Source organism: Electrona antarctica (genome assembly GCF_951216825.1).
Source record: "Electrona antarctica genome assembly, chromosome: 10".
NCBI classification, from domain to species: Eukaryota; Metazoa; Chordata; class Actinopteri; order Myctophiformes; family Myctophidae; genus Electrona; species Electrona antarctica.
Genome location: NC_136791.1, coordinates 11,591,461 through 11,612,447, shown reverse-complemented (window position 1 = coordinate 11,612,447; position 20,987 = coordinate 11,591,461). Strand labels below are relative to the sequence as shown.

At 43.5% G+C, this 20,987-nt stretch overlaps 1 protein-coding gene across 3 annotated transcripts in view; it reads right to left on the bottom strand.

The window, feature by feature from the left end:
- The window catches only part of gbf1 (golgi brefeldin A resistant guanine nucleotide exchange factor 1), a 31,840-nt gene extending 12,116 nt beyond the window's left edge, over nt 1-19,724 (bottom strand). For 2 of the 3 annotated variants that reach the window (XM_079513004.1, XM_079513006.1), the window contains exons 1-20: nt 19,516-19,724; nt 19,034-19,202; nt 18,116-18,327; nt 16,944-17,042; nt 16,624-16,818; nt 16,176-16,368; nt 15,644-15,784; nt 15,437-15,525; nt 14,729-14,931; nt 14,052-14,175; nt 10,584-10,709; nt 8,069-8,151; nt 7,268-7,504; nt 6,870-6,963; nt 5,835-6,011; nt 3,903-3,967; nt 3,358-3,481; nt 1,670-1,741; nt 877-971; nt 637-790 (exon numbers count right to left, since the gene is read on the bottom strand). In XM_079513004.1, coding sequence (XP_079369130.1) covers nt 637-790; nt 877-971; nt 1,670-1,741; nt 3,358-3,481; nt 3,903-3,967; nt 5,835-6,011; nt 6,870-6,963; nt 7,268-7,504; nt 8,069-8,151; nt 10,584-10,709; nt 14,052-14,175; nt 14,729-14,931; nt 15,437-15,525; nt 15,644-15,784; nt 16,176-16,368; nt 16,624-16,818; nt 16,944-17,042; nt 18,116-18,327; nt 19,034-19,202; nt 19,516-19,707 — 2,844 coding nt within the window. In that variant the 5' untranslated portion in view covers nt 19,708-19,724. The remainder of the gene's footprint in view (nt 1-636; nt 791-876; nt 972-1,669; nt 1,742-3,357; nt 3,482-3,902; nt 3,968-5,834; nt 6,012-6,869; nt 6,964-7,267; nt 7,505-8,068; nt 8,152-10,583; nt 10,710-14,051; nt 14,176-14,728; nt 14,932-15,436; nt 15,526-15,643; nt 15,785-16,175; nt 16,369-16,623; nt 16,819-16,943; nt 17,043-18,115; nt 18,328-19,033; nt 19,203-19,515) is intronic. The other variant, XM_079513005.1, reaches the window with a different exon arrangement.
- Nucleotides 19,725-20,987: the final 1,263 nt, after the last annotated feature.

Sequence of the window (20,987 nt, the reverse complement as noted above, 5' to 3'; positions counted from 1 at the left end):
TGGTGTACTCAACATGTCCGGGTTCACAATGGGGCTCTATGAGCTGACTACTAGACTAAGTAGTCAGTACTAGGTTGCTGCTCGTCTGTTGTAATAAAAGACAGACAATAAAGGTTACATGACATAGTCACTCTTTTTGTTTCCATCACATAAAATGAGTGTTTTCACGTGAGACCTTGTCTCAATGACCTCCTTACCTAATTGACAATTATGACTAGCCTACTTACTAGGAGAGAAATATGATGCAACATCAGAGCCAGGAATAAGGCTCCCCCAACTGATTTGTTTCCTGTGAGCTAGTGTTTAATTAGTTAGGTTATTCCATTAGCTCTCTTTCTACTCATTATTCTTCTGATTAAATGGGTGGTTAGAGAAGGAGGCCAACCACAGGCCTCTTGTGCATTGTGCTCACAGTCTCACTTTCCCTGGATAAGTGTTTCTAAAAAGGTATTCAGCTGTCAAATAAAAATTTGTCTTGATTCCCTTCCGAAAACTATTTTTCAATTAACCGTTTATTCCAAAGGAGTTTGTGGGCTCTATTTGAAAAAATTGCATGATAAGAGCGCTAGCATGAATTGCACCTTTGCTTAGAACAAAAGAAGCAGACAAATTGTTTCGAACATGTGTGTCGTGTACCTGAGAGCTTATGTCCTCTCGTCGTAGCAGGCGAATGGCCAGTCTGAGCAGTCCCACCACGGCCCTCTCCACCAGGAAACAGCTCTCATTGGCGTGGACGCACAGGTGGCACAGGTGATCCCGCACAGTTTGCCACACACACGACACACGGTCCCTACACACACACACACCGTATTTGTACAACAGTTCACTTCTCTGAATTCAGTGCCCGAAGTAATTTATAAATGTGTTCCTTCCTACCTGTTCTCCAGAACGATGCGAAGCAGCATCTCCAGACAGAAGGCAGCATCCTCTTCATCATAGGTCTCCTCGTCAGGGGTGACTGAGATCAGAGCCTAAGGATGCAAAATAGCAAATATCATTCTTCACCTGACTTTTATCAAATATGTATAAGCCATTTTGACCTGAGATCAGATTCTAAAAATGTCTTCTAGATCCTGACAGTTTTCTGAAAAAGCTATGTTTCTGTGTCAGTCGTTCTTCGATTTTTCAAAAATAGCAGACCTACAGTACAAGCTCGTAGCGCGCCACTCGGTGGCGCGCTATGAGCTTGTAGATCTGCTATTTTTCAATAGCTAAAGCATAATATAATGCTAACACCAAAAGGGGTTCCCGCCCAAAATGGGATAAGTCACCAATATCGGGGTAATGTGAGTGATGGCAATGCTGCCAGCAGGCAAAAAATAATCTGCTGTGTTCACATTGATGTGCTCTGATTTTGAGACCTCTCCATACAATTGAATCACTGTTTCTGGTGCGCTATTCTGCGTCTGTGGACGTCTTAGAACCCCCCCCCCCTTTTTTTTTTTTTTTGTGATTTTTATAAAAAATAAATAAAATGTCAAAAATAACATTGGGCACCCTGGGTCACTATTTTGAACATGTTGAAAGGGCACACAATATGTTAATCATTTGGGGACCCCCAAAAAAGTTGGCGACCCCCTGAGGGGTTGAGAACCCCTGTACTAACCTGTATGTACTGAATTAAATCCACAACAGGACAGTAATATGATAATCTTCCTTCACTACTTACCTTCATCAGCTCCTGTAGTGACTCCAACTGTAGGAATTTACTTTCTGTGATCAACTTCTCTGGATCACATTGCTGGAAGAGAGGAGGAACAGAGAGTCAATCCATTTATAGTATACCTAAATTACACTAAAAACAATGATAGTGGGCAACAGATTCAAAACTAATGTTTGACACAAGCTATGTTACTTTACATAATGTAATGTTACACGGTAAAGTAAGTAACTGAAGGGAAATACAATCCCACACAGAACAGTAAATTAAAAGCTTCAGCTTCAACAGAGATGGTAATTACCAAAGAAAACGGTTCTTTACTTAAAGGGGAAAACCACCAATTTTAGTAAAATGTTGAAAATGAGTGGAATGCCCCTTTAACCCATTTTGGGCGGGAACCCCTTTGTGTTTTATACATTATGTTATAATTTAGCTATTGAAAAATAGCAGATCTACAAGCTCATAGCGCGCCACCGAGTGGCGCGCTACGAGCTTGTAGGTCTGCTATTTTTGAAAAATCGTGAAAATATTTATTTCAGAAAACTGGAGGATTTAGAAGATTCTTTTTAAATTTCAAGGTCAGGCCAAAATGGGTTAAGAGCTTATTTTGATTATCTCTACTATATCTGAGTAGGCGATATGTATCATATTTCATTACCATTCTAAATGTTACTTTTAACTGCAAATACATTTCCTCATGCCCCCTTATAAGTACTCGTTACATTAATATTCTAAACCAATGACAAAAAGTTTCCTTTGAAAAGAAAATAAGTCTGTGAGCCCTTAGATGCAACTCTCCCCACCAGCAATGATCATCCATAGACATATCTAATTCAAATTCAAATCGCGTCAGGGGAGATTCTTATCGGCTGAAATTAAATTTCTGCATTTGAAAATTCACCCTGAAATTTGAAGTGTACCGTACAGAATAAACTTGATAAAGTTCAGAAACAGAATGTGTCTGATTTCTTTGTTTGAATTAATAGCATACTTTTACTTTAGATATCGGCATACATTTAAAATATTGAATTGTGATACAACCTCACAACGTGTCACATCGTAATGCGTTTTGAGCTTTTTATTTGTTTTAGATTAGAAATTTGAACATGTAGGACCATTGTTCAACACGCAAACAATTATGACAATTATTTGAGATAATTGCAATTATCTCAAATAATTGTGATCAGGCGATTATGAAATAAATATGACAGGCCTACGTTCTCCAGCAGTGAGTATGTCATACTACCCATGGATGAAAGCAAAATCTAATCTCACAACTGAAAATGTTTGTATGACCAAGTCTTAATGTGCGATTTGTGAAACCACACACTAGTGTCGTTTCCTAAACAATTGACACAAGATGTAACATTATGATGTTTTAGTAATATTGCTCCTGCTATTCTACATATTGTACTGCCAACCAGGTGAAGAAATCACAGCCTGAGGCTAGCCTTTGCTTTTATATGAAATATCCGCGACTATTAAGCTTTTATGGTAGACGCTTCTGAACATAATGTGAGTTTGACCACTTCAAATGCTCTAACATTAAAATAATAACAAAGAATAGTCAATCTACTACTCAAATTTTGCGTCAGAGGCAATAGCCGATCTACAGGCTCTCACAGACATTCGCTGCCCAACATGCTATGGAATCCAAATGACTGAACCAGTGAGTGAGAAGTTGAATCCATGTGTACCTTGATGCAGAGGATGGAGGCCTGCTTGGCCTCCTGGTTCTCCGTAGAGGGTCCTGTCCGACCGGACTGCTCTGCTCCACTCAGCGTCAACCAGTTGACAAAACTCAGCACTGCTGACTCACCGCTGACAAAACGACAGGAATGAATAATCATTTGAAATGGTTTGTTTTTGTCTGTTAGCTCTATGGGCGGCTGCCAGGTCTGCCATTAACCCCCTTCCATCAGCAGATAAATACTAAGAAACATTATGGTGTGCAGTGCATTGTTCTTATTGTAGTTTAGCTGGAGAAAATACCATAATTCCCCAAAACATTGAACTGTTTTATTTGCTTAATGTTTTTATTACACAAATGCAATTCAAGCAATGCTTTTTTCTATTTCTAATCTAATTTAATGTTTTATTCCATTTGATTGTATCTTCGGTTTTATGTAAAGTGCCATTTAAATAAAGTGAATTACTATTAATATGAGTATTCATGAATTATTATTATAAAGACTCCAATAAGCCGCTATAAAAAAGGAAACCAGAAAAAGAACGTGCATACCGGTTTGAAGGGGTTTCCTCTCGCTGAAGAGAAATCTTTCCATTTGGCTCCACAAAATCTTCCACCTGAGGCCAAAAGTGCAGATATTTCATCACCGGACAGCAGATGGCAGTACAACACAGAAGTTATAACAGCAAGACACTTAAGACTCATATGCTGTCACAATTTCATGCTATATAATTAATACTATACATACTATACAGTATACATACACTTATAATCGTTATAGTAGTTTTCGCAGTTGGCATGCAAGGGATTCACATACTTTTTTGTACTGAAAGGAAATGACAGAGCTTTTGCCAACAGACATCATAGAGTTGCAACTTATTCAACTACTATCATTTCACATTTGGAATGTCCGCCCTGAGATTGCGAGGTCAGGCTTCAATCCCCTGAGCCGAGTTAAACTAAATACTATAAAAACGGTACCCAACGCCTCCCTGCTCAGCATTCAGCTCGAATTGAAGCTAAGTCCCTGTGACATACTAGCGTCATGTCCAGGGGGAGTACTTGTAGGCCTTGGCTTGGCCAAGAGATCACACTTCAGAAACAGATACAGATCTATGGGCCACATGGCTCACCGTTGGTTCCCAGTGCTACTTACTTGACATACATAAAACACATGTACAATATTAAGTTAGTATACCGTAGGGAATTGGGATGCAGGATCAGGCTCGTTACAGAGAAAGTAAAACAGTTCAGAGTTCATATACTGTACATCTCCTGACCACCCCTCACACTAACTGTTGAGCTGCAGTGAACCGTACAATTTAATCTAATACAAAAATATAATGTGAAAATATGAAAAACTAGAAAAAGTGCCCTTCTGGGCACAGGTCTCCACCAGGAGGATAGGAGTGTGTGTGATGTTTGGCAAAATGTTTAGGAGTAATATAAACATGTTTTTTTGTTTGTTTGTTTTTTTGCAACAATTTTCTTCATTTTGTTGAGGAAATGCAGAGCCAGATCACTCATAGAATCTCTGAGGATAGAATTGTGGATGAGCAGGACATGTGCAGCATTTTGAACGAAACGGGCCACTCCTGAAAACTTTAGAAGGCAATGTTAGCCAATCAGTGTAGAATCTGATAAATCCAACAGACTCGTCTTGATCACATGACTACAGAGATCATGTGTACCGATTTGCGTGAGATTTGGATGAAATCTGTGCATAAGCAATGTGTTTAGCAGAAATCGGCCTCATGGTGGCGCTATAACCGGCAGATGTGGAGGGATGCAGAGACAATGTTTTTTCATGGCCTCTAGGGAGTGCGCATACATAAGTTGTATACAGATTGAAGTTATAGCCAAAAACAGGAATTGGCCTGTTATAGCGCCACCATGAGGCTGATTCGGAAAAGAATGAGTGGCATGTCGTCCTCGGCCTAGTGGAAATGTGTGTGTATAATTTCACGGAAATTGCACATTTGTGGCATTTTGTTCAAAACGGACCAATCATGTGAGCTTTGGAAGCCAATATTAGCCAATCAGGATGGAACATGGGAAATTGTGCAGATCTGTGTTGATCACATGACTATGGAGATAGTGTATACCGAATTGTGTGATGTATGGATAAAATGTGTACGAGTAATCTACAGAAATGTGTTTTGCCTAAATCGGCCTCATGGTGGCGCTATAACGGGCCGTTGAGGAATATTTGGGGAAGAGGTTCATCGTTGGCATCCATGGAGTGTGTGTGCAAAGTTTGGCATGGATCGGGCCAACGGTACCGGAGATTAGCTGATAACGGACGGACGGACGGAAGGACGGAAGGAAGGACGGAAGGAAGGACACACACACACACACACGGACGGAGTGCAAAACATACTCTCTCCCCATGCCTTCGGCCTGGTGGAGACAACAAATGTGAAAAAAAAACAATATGGGGGGGGGGGGTAAGTTATTCATATGCATCCCCTCCGGTGTCCTGACCTCAACCATGGCTTTGGGCAGCAGCTCAGCTCTGAAGAGCTGCAGCATTGAGTCCATGATGTTTTTCCATCCCTCCCTCAGAATGTCCCCGTGGCGATGGGCCAGGTGGAACACGGTCTTCGCTGCCACCTGGGCCTTTCCATTACTGCCAAACACCGTCGGCAGGTTCTCCACAGACTGTAGGGAGGAGGACACAGACGTGATCAACAAACATACTTACAGTATGAGCGTTATTTCTTTTAATATATTTTTTATCCCACGATTTTGTAACCCATTTTTCACCCCTGTGTCAATTATCTAATGTGATCCTGGGCTCTACACACCCTCCGCCAACCTAGTCCCCATATATGGGGGACATGGGGAGAGCAACGGACTTGAACTCATGCTTCCTTCATGCCTGAGTGTCCAAGTTGCTCCTTTACACCTGACAGGGGGGAGTTTCCCTGGTTGGACGTAGCACGTGGAAGGAACACGTTATTCCAACCAGTTCATTTCCCCTCCATCAGGCGCCCCGGCTGGCCAGGGGGAGGCAGTTTAGAGACCAGGATTACTGCATGTTTTTTGTGAGGGTACCTACCCTAGGGGACACGGGGAGAACATGCAAACTCCACACAGAAAGGCCCTTTCGCCAACCCCGCCTCGGGTATGGGCACCGATGACGCGGATGAGGAGACACGCCGCCAGCGCCCACAGCGTCCCGAGCGGGAATCAAACCCAGGACCTTCTAGCTGTGAGGCGACAGCACTACCAACTGTGCCACCGTGCCCCCAGTATGAGCGTTATTGTTAAGGATTAGAATGGGTATCAAGTGTTATTGTTAAGGATTAGAATGGGTATCAAGTGTGCTGATTGTGTGCCTGCTTGAGGCCGAAGGCAATGTTCCACCTCATGAAGAGAATAACGTTCTACTCTATTTTTCACTGTGGATATTATTTCCACTGTACTATAACAAAGTTATATTAAGCAAACTGATCCACATCAGCGTAATGGGAAGTATGCTGCGGTTTGTCAACTGAATGTGCCCCACCTACGTACCTCACTGCTGAGAGTAGTGAACTTGCAGAGGGAGATGATCAGATTGTCAAACACGTCGCTGAAGCCATAGTGAGCAGAGATCATGGCACATTTCCTGTGGGAAGAGAAACAGTATATTAAAACAGTAATAGTAATAATCATACACCGTACAAAGCACTTACCACAGAAATGTGTTAACATATCCCACAAAAAAGGCCATGGTATCATAGCTGAAGGACTTCAGTTAACCAGTCAGTAGAAAACAGTAGATAAAAGATTGTACACTTAGATTTTGACCCATTTCAGGTTTACAGACAACTGGTAGCCAAAGAAGATAATGTTGAGGTTAAATTTGTGTTACACTGATAGACCTTTGTGTTACTGTCACTACTTTAGCTTTAAGCCGTTTGCAGGCCTACCTGAAGCCAGCGATAGCCTTCTGGATAATGGTGTCATCTAAGCTCTTGTCAAAGACATAGGACAGAGCAGCGATGGTGGGGCCCCAGGTCATGGTGAACAGGTCGTGGTCGTAGCTGCCGGCCGGGACGTGCAGGAAGATGCCCTCTGGTGTGGCGCCGCGGTGCAGTAACACACTCCACACGTAGTTCTCCTTCACCATGCCCGACTGCTCGTCCGGCATCACAATCTCTTCATTCCTATTGAGGCGGAGGTTGATGTTGCAGTATTGCCGCTTTCAAAAGTTTATAAACAACAACACACACACCTCCGCTGTGACGCACAGACGCAGTCGGTTGCATCAATCTATGGATGTTGACTAAAGAATTGAAAATATTCCGAACTCTAATGCCAGATTTCTATGAATCTCTATAAATTCCTGACGGTCGGGAATTGATGTGCGAGGTGACATGATCACAGGAAATGTCACATCGCCATTCTGGCTGGGGTAAAGGCTAGCAAACAAATTCATGACTAGTCAAAGAAATACAGCTGGCCCGACGGCTGGCACAGCGGTCCGGGCACACAGACTGCAATACGATCATGACGACCTTTGCTGTGTGTGTCTCTCTCTCCCTATTTCCTGTCCGTCTACTGTCCTATCAATAAAAAGGCATAAACGCCCAAAAATAAATCTTTAAAGAAGAGAAATACAGATACAAATATACGTTCCGTTTATATTTTAGCGAGTGCACATACAGCCTGTCCTGAATTAATGCCTGCTAAAGGTGAAGGCTGGGTGGGCATTCCTAGAGAGAGCTTACTTGATAGTGTTGTAGATTTCTTCTAACATGTCCTGGTCAAAATCTTTGTTCCCATTCACTCCCTTCAGATTCTTCTTGAATTGCTGTATGAAACAATCAGAAAGAATAGAAAAAAATTATATGAATCATAAATACACACTTTCACCTGTCAAGCAAGAGACTTTATTCAAATATCAAAAAAACCTAAAACATGGATGGACTCGCATTTCCTATTTCCACCATCAACATGTCAGTCAATGCGTCTCAGCGAGCGAGCTTAGCTCCGACACACAACCCCTCTGGCATCCCTGCCTTCATTAACGCAGAAGAAGACCCAACGACAATTAAAAAGGGACCGAGGGGGATTGCCCCTGTTATGTGTCACTTAATATGCTTCAGTTGCGATGTTAGGAAAACAGGGATCGGAGCCAAGGACCTCCTGTAAATAAACACAAGCGCGCAGCGATGACGGACAACCTCAAGGCTCGGGTTTGTGTCACCACTTGGCTGGGGTTTGGCGTGCTGGTGGGTCAAGCGAAAGGGAAACAGGAGATTCTCTGTGGGGAGATGGGACAGACAGAGAAATAAACACACAGCCAGATAGGGAAAGGGATTAAGAGGGTAGTGAGATCAGGCATGTGTTTGCCTGACAGGCATTACACACACACACACACACACACACACACACACACTCTGTACCTAACAGACACACGCACACACACACACACACACACACACACACACACACCCTGTACCTAACAGATACACACATACACACACCCTGTACCCCCCCCCCCCCCCACACACACACACACACACACACACCCAGTACTCCTCCACACACACACAGACACACACACACAGACAATGTACCCCACACACACACCCTGTACCCCCCCACCCCCCTCCCCAACACACACACCATATAACAAACTATCACACATTCATGGAGCCTTCCATGCATAGTATCAGACAAACGTGCTTTGGAGCGGCCGGTGGAAAGTGGAAACAATAGGTGTCAGAGAGACAAAGCAGCTGGACAGACAGGCTGCCAAACCAGAACACAACCACTCATCTTGCTCCTCTGTGCTATGTTTACATAGATTACTCAGGCACTGAGTGCCCAGACAATACAGCAAACATCATATCAAACTCAACCTGAGTGTTTTGCTGTGTCCTCCCTTAACATGTCATGCCATCGCCCAGCCCAGGGGACTGAAGTTTAATTTCTCTACGGGCATAGCTTGCCGATCTCCAAATCGACCTACGCTGTAAACAAATGGTGTGGTGGTGAATATTACGCATTGCAAGCTGCTAAGTCAGTAAAGTGCATGGCGCCACTTTTATTGGCCCCCCTCAAAAGTGTTGGGTCAGGGGCTCTGTTGTCGATTGCCCACGGAATTCTGGGAGCCCACTTGAACCAAATTGCGACTGAGCCCTTGGGAATGTCTCGGAATACTTCAAACAAAAACAGGGCACCACATGTACGAAATGTGGCGTGGGTGTGTTTCAGTGTGAATGAGTACATGTACTACTGTATGCGTCGTGTTGGCCTGCGTGTCACTTATTGAGTGACAATGTGAATATGCACTGTAAAATCCTCAGTGGTGATGAAACTTACCCTCGGTTTTCCATGTGTAAATTAAGACTGAGGATTTGACTGTGTGTGCATGTGTGAAGAGGGAGAAAGTTGCAGAGAGAACCACAGAGCGTAATAGTGAGCGAGAGTTTGTGCACGTGTGTGTGTGTGTCTGCGCGGCTGCACGCGTGTGCGGAGGGGAGTGCTTGTGATTGTGTGTCAGTGAGAGTGGCCCACCCGTACCGTCTTCAAAAGACTGCCCTAGGGACTTGTGTTTAGTCTTCACCCGCTGTCACTCAAACAGAGAGAGAGAGACAACCAAGAGTACAAAGACAGAGAGAGAAAGAGATTCAGAAATAGAAACAGGGAAGGAGACAGAGAGATATAGGAGAAAGAGAGAGAAAAGAGAAACTTTTTTATTTGTAACTCTGAGAGAGTACATTTGTACACTCTTGGAGTTAAATGAACTCTGAGGGTTTTACTTTGCAGAAGAGCAAGAAGTGGGGTACTGTGCTCTCGCTCCCCCCCCCCCCCCCTCCCCACCGCCTGTTCACATGACTAAGCAGCCTGAGCTCATCCCTGGGATAGACCACCACTGCGTACAGCTGTTGACCAGGGCTTTTTGAACTGCCATCAGTCGCGCCTACCGCCAAAGAGCACCAGTGGCAAATGCTGGCACCCGTGGTGGAATGCCACTCCTCCAACCAGACACACAACCAAAGGGGGGGGGACGCCACCGGGTCCCAATGAGAAAACTGTGAAGGGCTTTTATGAGGTCTTTCAAATGGCTTTACATTGTAAATGGAAATCGTGGCATACGTGTGTTCATGTTGTTTTAGCCACTTTCAGCCTGGTATCTCTACTTTGGGAATGTCATTATACAAAGATGTCATGATATAAAAATGCCTAAAACAAAAAAGTGCCTAAAAATAGCAGATGTAGAAGCTCATTACTCACCTCAACCGTCATGGGAATGTTCTGCTTGCGCACGTTGTTGTTGTGCTGATCGGTGTTCAGCATGATAACAGCATATGCCAGGGCGAAGCCAGCATCGTTGGTCTCAAAGGGAGAACCGTTCACTTTCTGCGCACACACACACACACACACACACACACACACACACACACACACACACACACACACACACACACACACACACACACACACACACACACACACACACACACACACACACACACACACACACACACACACACACACACACACACACAGGGGTTAAGGTCTTGGTCAGAGACACTTTGACACGTATAATGAGCAGGCTGGGCGGGGGGGGCAAACTGGTGACCTTCCTATTCCCAGATGACCTCTCTACAGACAGCCTCCTCTATACACATTCAGTAACGCTACGTTCAAACCTGGATAGTTAGAGCGGCGCAATTACATACTGTACAAAGCCAATGGAAAGACACGAAGTCGCGCAAACAGGGCGATGCGAACGAAGCAAACGGTCACCTGGTATATTCACCACAGCTGGAAAAGTCCTACTGAAGGCGACCTTTGCGTCCAACGACTGAACGACTCCACCCATAGCGTCCTGACAGCCAATCAGCGTTGATGTTGTCCGGGACCCCGGAAATGTTTTGGCTGTTTTAGTCATCCAGTTCCAACTGAACTGACCGCCAGGACTCAGCAATGAAAACAGTATGCAAACCCTTTGCAAAGACATAGGAACTAATATTTTGCCATTTAGTTGCCATTTTTATGGGTCTCGAGTAACCATTTTTCAAAACATTTTCAAAAAGAAACATTTAAGAAGTAGCAAAAATAACCGATCTACAAGCTTGCGACGCAGTGCATTACTACACATTGTGAGCTTGTAGATCGGCTATGTTCTATTTTTGGGTGCCGGGGAGACATACAATTTCTATTTTGTGTATCAAGCTAAAATGTAGAGTTTGGGAACCATTGCCACACACAGTAGTAGGCTATTATTGTTTAACCTTCCAAGCCGGCCATACCACCCATGACCCAATTTAGCATTTTAGAACCAAATCAGTCAGAGGATTGACATCATGAACCATAGCATCCCTATTCAGGTGCAAACAAAAATAGAAGATCCACAAGCTTTCTTTTTCTCCTCTGTACACCAAATCCCCTCACAATGTGATGGGTTCTGTCGCCTGGGTTCCAGCCTGAATCGCTGCGTTCTGTGAATCTGTTTTGTCAGTCTGCTCAGTCTGGAAATGGTCCTATAATCTCCAAGGTACACGGGACATGTAAACAGGTGAAACCAACCCGTGGCTTCTGATTTGTATTGTGGTGCGGGTTGGAAAAACACCAGTTTGACGTCATAGCAATGAGCACTGCACAGCTACTGCACTGCTACTGCACTGCTGTTGCCCTGCAACGTACGAATCATTCAATAAACTCACCCCACACAGGCTTGAGGTTTTTTGTACTACTGGATCTGACATAGTGGACTACTGAATCAAATTAGTGTTTACTTTTTATCGTAACAGGTGACGTTATGAAATACGAGTCTGCTGCCTGCTAGCCAGACTGAGTAGCGAGTGACAAAACAGATTCACGGAACGCAGCGATTCAGGCTGGAACCCAGGCTATGGGCTTTGGTGTACGGAGAAAAAAGAGAAAATGAGGGTGCCTAGTAGGGATGTCCAATATCATCGGCCTCCCGATATTATCGGCCGATATATGCATAACTAATTAATATCGGAAAATATCGGTATCTGTATTTATTTATTTTTAAAGTTACAGGAGTTCTTACTGTATGGTGTGTGTGTGGTATGAAATGTGAGCCTACCATAATCACAGTAATCCTTAATATTCCATATGGGCTTTTGGAGAGAAATGAGCTTGAAGCTTCACTTTCACATTAGAGCACTGCAGAGTGTGTGTCTGTGCAGTGTGCACCTGGTCCTCGTTGGTGCTCGTTATCTCAGGCATCAAGGCAATTATGCTTCTGCACTGGCAAAAAGGCCTCAACATCTATGTGATGTACTTAAACTAAGTACATTTACTTAAGTACTGTAGGGCTACTTAAGTACAATTCTGGAAATACTCAATTAAAGTCCAAATAACTCAATTTCCTATACTTTTACTTCTACTTCACTACATCTCAGAGGCAACTATTGTATTTTACTCCACTACATTTATTTGAAAACTTTAGTTTTTTTTTTTTTATGTTTTTTTTGTGTGGCTTTTGCCTTTATTTTATATTTTTTATGGAGGGACAGACAGTAGGCTGACAGGAAATGGGGAGAGTGATGGGGGGGAAGACATGCAGTAAAGGCTGTCGGGATCGGGAGTCGAACCCGCGGCACACTGCCAGACTGGAGCCAAGGTGCCTGGACCACTGAGCCATGGCCCAGGCCACTAGTTACTTTTATTATTATTACAAATCATACATTATACACTTCAGCCCTATATTTCGGCCATTTGAAGATAGCAGATCTACAAGCTCACAATGTGTTGCAATGTGACACATTGTGAGCTTGTAGATCTGCTATTTTAGTATTTTCAAATGATTTTTATACATTTGAAAACTTGAAATGAGACAGTCTGCATGATGAGTACTTTTACTTTTGGTACTTTAAGTACATTTTGATACCAATACCTTTGTACTTTTACTCAAATACATGTTGAATTTACTTGTAACAGAGTATTTCTATATTGCAGTATTTATACTTTTACTTAAGTAAATATTTTGAGTACTTTTTCCACAACTGGAAAAAGCCTGCATATATCGGTATCGTTGATATCGGTTGATATCGGTATCGGAAATTAGGAGTTGGACAATATCGGGATATCGGTAAAAAAGTCAACATAGGACATCCCTAGTGCCTAGTATAGACTGCTGGCATTACTGGTCACCCCGTAGAGTGGAAAACTCATTTACAGTGCAACGTCTCAAATACACTCATGAACTCATTGGAGACTATTTGTGTTGCGAGGTCATCCTAAGAAAAGGATATTACTAGGAATAGTTTCCAGGTCACACACATCCGCCTGCTATTTTGAGTAGCCGTCATGTTGTAAATGAAGGCCCCCTGCTGAGTGTGTCATGCCCTACCTTCCATTGCACGCTTGTGTGTCTGTGTGTACAGTATGTGTAATAAATGGCAATGGTTATGTCATGGAGCCACTGTACTCTACCTAATGGCCTGCGTGCACGACTGTCCTTGAGTGATGATGCCATGCTACCGTTCCACCGGCTGTTACCTGATGATAGTGACAGTGGGTGTGCATGCGTTGTGTCTCTCTCTGCCCAGCAGTATTGGAAAATGGCATGTGTGTGTGTGTGCGCGCGAAAACATGCTTCCCAAATATTCTGTAATAACAGAACAGTGTGTGTGTGTGTGTGTGTGTGTGTGTGTGTGTGTGTGTGTGTGTGTGTGTGTGTGTGTGTGTGTGTGTGTGTAGGCTGAACGTATGCAGCTGCCTTACATGCCAGTTGACAGTGAAGGTCTCTAGGAGCCTATGGATGACTGGAGCCTCTCCCGGCAGCCTGAAGGCCTCCAGGTACAGACGCAGGGCCTCGTCAATACGCTGCCCTTGGAAGCCGAACGTGCTGCAAGGAGAATTCAAACCGTTAACACAACATGGATTTGATTTTCTGTCAAATTATGTTTGTTAGGCCATGATTGAACATGTTATTGAACATGTTATTGTTCAGTCATGTACAATAACATTGTACATATTATATAAAAAAATTAAAAAAACGTGTTTTGACACACGCTAAATAATAAAAAAGGTTTGCATCTAAATGTCACAGACCTGGACAACTTAATTGTGGGTGCGTTTCGTACACACAGTAATACATAAATGAAACATGTAATGTTTATGTTATTGTCTTCAGTTATGTTTTACCCATCATAATGTATTTAGGCCCAAGTGCAGAAGAGCATGCTATCCTTTGCAGTTACACTCTCTACTGAACACCCGCTCTGACCAGCGACAGAGAGTCGACCTTCCCACACATGAACACCACCAACTGTGTTCATTGGAGTGACCAGTGGATGCCCAACAGCGTCTCTAGCATGTTTTACTTGCACCAAATTGATCTAATGGACTGTCCTATCACCTGGACATCTACAGAAACTACACACGAAGAAGAGGCCTACTTGACAAAGCTGTCCAGCAGGTCCATGTGCTTGCGGTCACTGACAAACTCCCCGATCATCTTCTTGTCGAGCCGTGGGTTCTCTCTGAGCCACTGGGCCACCTGGTCGTTATCCATGGGATTACTGAGGAGGAGTTTCTCCTGTAGGAACTGGATCCCCTTTTTGGGTTTCTGGTTAAACTGCTCCGTCCCAGTGATCAGCAACTGGAGAGAGATAGAGCAGAACACAATTAAAACATTTATCAAGTGAACGCCCATGATCTTTTCAGTGTTAGGTAGGAGAGTGTGCACTAGGGCTGTCAAATGAGCTCTGAAATTACTATCGAATTTCAGTCTTAAAAATTGGCAGATTGATCATAATTATGTAATATTAGAACTGTTCAGAACCATTATGAACAAGCTTGCCATGAATTGTCACGATCTTACAAAAGTAAATATGACAGATAACTAGTATATTTCATGTCTCAGAGTCAAGAGTTCTGATAGTTCTACTTGAATGTTATGAGAAATTAAATCATGTAGCCTACCAGCACATTAATAGCGATAGCGACCCCTATTAATCAAATATTATACAATTGTACATTTCTTTATGATTGTAGTAGATTATAGATAGTAGTCAATGACTATTCGATGCTTGATTATTTATTTGACAGTCCTAGTGTGTACTGTGGACTGTTTAATAAAATCTGCAGGTCTTAAGACAGTTAACCTTCTTCTTGATTTTAATGTCATTCAACTCTTGGGAATCTGGAAAAGCTGAAGAGAATCGTTGAGGCTTTGTTGGTGCTTTCTTCTCGGCTGAAAAGAATCCAATACAAAACAAAAAGACTTCCATTAACTTCAGCATCAAGCATGTTCTGTTTCTCCATGTATGTTTTGTGGACTGCGTCATATGAATGTGGTGTAAGAGACTCACCAGGGTCAGTCTCGTCCTGATCCTGCCTGCCCAGTGTCATCTTCTCAGCCATCAGGTGTCCAGTGGTAGGTGGACACACTGCAGCACTCTCCGTTTCTGGAACATTCTCCCCGTTGGCACTGTTCTCCAATAAAGTTGTGTCTAAAGACAAAGAGATAACATATTCATAAACCTTTACAAATGTATCATTAAATAGGGGCGGCTGTGACTCAGGAGGTAGAGCAGGTCGTCCAATGATCCATGGGTCGGCGGTTCGAATCCCGGCTCCTCCTGTCTACATGTCGAAGTGTCCTTGGGCAAGACACTGAACGCCAAATTGCATGGCTTCAGCTGCAATCAGTGTATGAATGTGTGTGAATGGGTGAATGTAATGCACAATGCACAATCTATGTAAAGCGCCTTGGATAAAGGCGCTATATAAATGCACCATTTACCATTTAAATTATGGTACATATTTGACATGGTTAATAACCTTATATTTTGGGTGTGAACAGGTCCAACACAGCCTATAAAGTTGTATAGGAGAGTATACCTGCTGCTGCGTCTGTGCTGTTATGAGTTAATCCCATCTCCTCTGCCGGCACCGTTTCCGATTGGTCCTGCTGAACTGCACTGTTGAGCACCTTGGCTTGGCAGTGGGCCTCGGTGCTGTCAATCACAGTCAGCAGAGCCTCTAGAGAGAGAAGGTGAGTGGTGTAGAGCTGCCCAGACACTGGGAAGGCATTCTGCAGGACGTTAAAGTGAGAAGCATACCTTTTGTGAGTATCTGAAGAGAATGCCTGACCTAGAACAAAACTTCACTTAAGGCTAAATCGCTGAAATAAAGCACAATATTGACAGAACTATCGACCAGTAAATCTTGATTCATCTTTATTGACGTTTCATATAACAACCGAACAGACAGTATTGAGCTAACAAGGCCTACTTTATACTGCACTAACTGCAGAGTATGAATGAGGCATTCAAATCCATATAACTACCTTGGACAGCAACTTGGTGAGGTCTTCAAACAGGTTGGAACAGTAGAAGTCACAGTCGTAGTTAATGTAGAGCTCCGTCACAAAGCTGGGGATCCTCCACAAGTGCACCAGGGCCTCCAGGGCCATCTCCTTCATCTCATAAGGCATTTTCATGTTCTCTGACGTGATGATGTCCATCAGCTTCTTCAGGTACATCTGTGGAGGGCGGATATATTATTGTTGTTCATCGTTGCATCCATTAAGATGCGCTATGAAGGACTTGAAAGATTAACCAATGCAAAGATACAAATGTTACAAACAAAACAGGATGATTTCGTTACCTCGAGCTGAAACTTGAGATGCCCTCTCATGCCCTCAAAAAGCAGGAAGCAAGCACGTATTGAGGCAGCATACAGGTTCATGCGCTCTACACTCAGCAACTGCAACCAAGAGAGAGAGATTTAGATTAGAAATACAGATTAATTGATGGCCCGGGTATCGGAGGAGACCCGAGGCTTTCTTCACCCTCCCAATGACTGATTGTGGGGGTTAGCAGAGATGGAGTACTTGTAGAGAGGCTGGGGAATTGGGAATTGGCTTTACTAAATTGGGACTTGAAGGGGAGGAAATGTTTTTCTTTTGTCTTGAAGGGGCATGTTTTGCACAATAACATAGTCTTTTCATTATGTCTGCCCACGATCTCTGTGATTCATACAGTATCAGTTTGTTTACCTCAGTCACTGATACTAAAATCTGATTTTATTTTTTCTATGAACATGTGACTTGACACCCATACTGTTATAAAACGAAAATAAAAAGATTTTGAAAAGAAAGAAATACAGATTAAAGGTGGTTTCACACTGGACGCGTTTTTCGGAAAACAGACGGAAAAACGCACCTAAAAATCCGAAAAACGCTCTGTGTGCAGGGACCAATACGGTATATAAACATGAGACGGCCATATACAGATATGGAGCGTGTCACGAGGCGTGACGGATGAGGCGGCCATATATGGAGCGAATCACGAGGAGTGACGGACGAGACGGCCATATATGGAGCCTGTCACAAGGCGTGACTGACAAACGGACTGACTGACGCAAAATGCAGGTTTTCATAGTAACCTGCCACCTACAGTCGCAATAATTTCTATATTCTTTTTATATTTTGAGTGAATGGTTGTATAACACCAACCTCGCGAGACAAATCTCTCTTATTAACTCATTCATCGCCACCAGGGGGCGCCAAAAGGCCCAGACCGCCACCATATATACATTTATTTTATTTTATATATTTAAAAAAATTTCAAAAAAAAAAGTCTAATTTTTTTTTACCATGTTATAAAACACGAAAAACACGTCCTTGGCGCTCCAGGACATCATGAAAAAGAAGTTAAATAAGTCCTTGGCGACCAACATACTGTACCTAAATATAAAATAATATTCAGATTCAGCCTGTGATAACCAACCTGGAAGAGGTGTCTGCAGAGCTCATCTTTGACCAGTCCATAACTAACCTGGAAGAGGTGTCTGCAGAGCTCATCTTTGACCAGTCCCAGGAGTGACTGGTAGTTTCGGATGTGTGCAGACTCTAAGGCCACGGTCAGCAGCTGCAGGCCCATGTGCATCATGGCCTCCGTGTTGTGGCGGTCGTGGGGGTTGGTCAGCGAGATGAGGAAGCGGAAGAGCTCCCGCAGGCACGGTAAACCATACGGGATGAGGGACGCTCCTACAAGGACGAGAGTTGTGTTAGAACACCCTTGTGGTTAAGTTGCATCTGTTGCATCTAAATTGTAAATTCTAGAATTTCCATTTACAAACCCTAGAATATTCCGGGCACGTCATAATAGACGAACATTCGCTGAAAATACGCAACGTACAAGCTCCCAACACAAGCTTGAGCTTGTAAATCGCCTATCGTCACAGAATGTTCACCTAATATGACTTTATACTTGATTTTATTACCTTAGTAAAGCTTTTCATAAACACTATGTTTTCAATCTCTAGTTGAATGTATTTTTTAAATCATCATGATATGGGAGGGGTTTAGTACATTTTTGTCCCATTCATTTTAAAAGTAATGATAAAGTAGGAGGTTTCTAGGGTTTCTACTGGTTCTACCAAGTGAAGACCTGCCCTCACTGCGGGTGCAGCCAATAGCATTCATTTCCGTTTGCATTTTGGACCGGATATATTTGAAATCGCTGCAAAATAGGCCTCATTTACCGTCTGTAGAAACCAATGGCATCACTTTGTCTATTTCTGTTTTACAGTAATGATTACGACATATCCGGAATATTATATGGGTCGAGTAGTTAATACACCTAAGAGATTTTGTGTAGAAAAAAGCAGTAGGCCATGGATAGAGTCCTGTGGGTGTTTATTAAAGCAATAGAGTAGAAAGGTCTTATGGACATAATGAACTCAAATCTAACCATCTCTCTGTGTGGACTGCGTGAAGCGAACTCCTCTGGGGTTCACGTAGTCCATGTCATGTACGGAAGCACCGTCCGACGGCTCTGTGACACCCTCTCTGTCCTCCAGGACCTCAGGGAGAGATTCTACTGATGCTGAATGGACCTGTTCCACCTGCTCAGACTGGACCTGAGAAGAGAAAGAGAGAGGATATGACTTCAAATCAATATCACAATCATTTAAAACTTTTGCATGGATTGTGATTTATTTTCCCTTTTTTTTAATAGCAGATCTACAAGCTTGTTGTACACTAACATCACACAACAAAGTAGAGTATAATACTGGCTGGTGGTTAGTCACACTAATAGATTCAGTCAATTTAAATAACACATTTTTAAAAAGCATCGTGCAATGCTGTGAACTTGCAGACATGCAGATTCACAGAGTATTGTTTGTCATCATTGTGACAGGCCTACTAGGTACTAGACAGAGGGGCCTCTACCTGTGCCTCCAGCCTGCTGGGCTCTGTTCCTGGCGTGGAACCAGGGGTTGTGGCAGTGGAGCTAGTCTGCTCCAGGTCCGTCAGGTCTTCCCTGGAGGTGGCCTTGGAGCAGGTGTCCAGGCCGCTGTCTGTGGTGGAAGGGCCGGAGATGGAGGAGCCGACACTGTCTGAGGCCGACAGGCTGGGCTCCATGAAGGGGACCCCACCTGCTGGGACAGAGTCACAGAGCCATCGGGCATCCAGCTTTGATGTTATTCCATACGTGCAGTCAATTTAAACACAAAATATTTGCACGTTGGGAGTTATCACAATTTGGAGTCATATGGACGATTTGATAGTATCAAGTGAAGAATGACAGGAAAGAGAGAGAGAGAGACATATGCAGCAAAGGTCGTCATGAACGGGACTCGAACATGCGACACGCTGTCAGGCCAGAGCCTATATGCTCCTCAAAAATAAACGTATTTCTTAACTCAAAACAAATCCCTAACTACCCCTCACGTATTCTAACTAGAAAGGTGCAATTCTGGGAATTGCAAGTGTGGTTGTACCGACAATTTCAAGCTTTGAGTCTTGCTTAAGTACAGTATGATGATTATGTATGATGATGATGATGTATTGACCCACAGGACATCGCAGGGACCCCAAAAGGTTTATACGGAATAAATAAATAGAGTCGGGCAATAACTATAGACTGGTTTCCCCAGAGACTAATTACATGTAACACTAACCCTCAAATTGCACAATACACGGCTACAATTACCCCCCAGGGACCTCCGTGGCATGTACATTCGTAGAACTTGACCTTACATCAAGCCAGGTTCCAAGAAACAGTGAATGATAAGGTAGATGCAGTGATTATTTTAAGTGCATGGGGCATGTGGGCATGTCAAAGTCAAAGTCAAAGTCGTACGATTAGTCACAGACGTTACCGCAGTGAAATTTGTTCTCCGCATTTGACCCATCTCTTGGAACGGTGAGGCCGCAGCGTGCGCCGCGCTCGGGAATCATTAGTTGATTTGACCCCCAATCCAACCCATTGATGCTGAGTGCCAAGCAGGGAGGCATTGGGTCCCATTTTTACAGTCTTTGGTATGACCCGGCCGGGGATCGAACCCCAACCTCCCAGTTTCAGGGCGGACACTCTAACCACAAGGCCACTGTCTGGTGTGTGCATGAGAGAGAGAGAGAGAGAGAGAGAGAAGAGAGAGACAGAGAGAGAGACAGAGAGACAGAGAGACAGAGACAGAGAGACAGAGAGACAGAGAGAGAGCAGAGCGAGAGAGAGAGAGACAGAGAGACAGGAGAGGACGAGAGAGACAGAGAGAGAGAGGAGAGAGAGAGAGAGAGAGAGACAGAGAGAGAGAGAGACAGAGAGAGAGACAGAGGACAGAGAGAGACAGAGAGAGAGAGAGAGGAGAGAGACAGAGAGAGAGAGAGACAGAGACAGAGACAGAGAAGAGAGAGAGAGA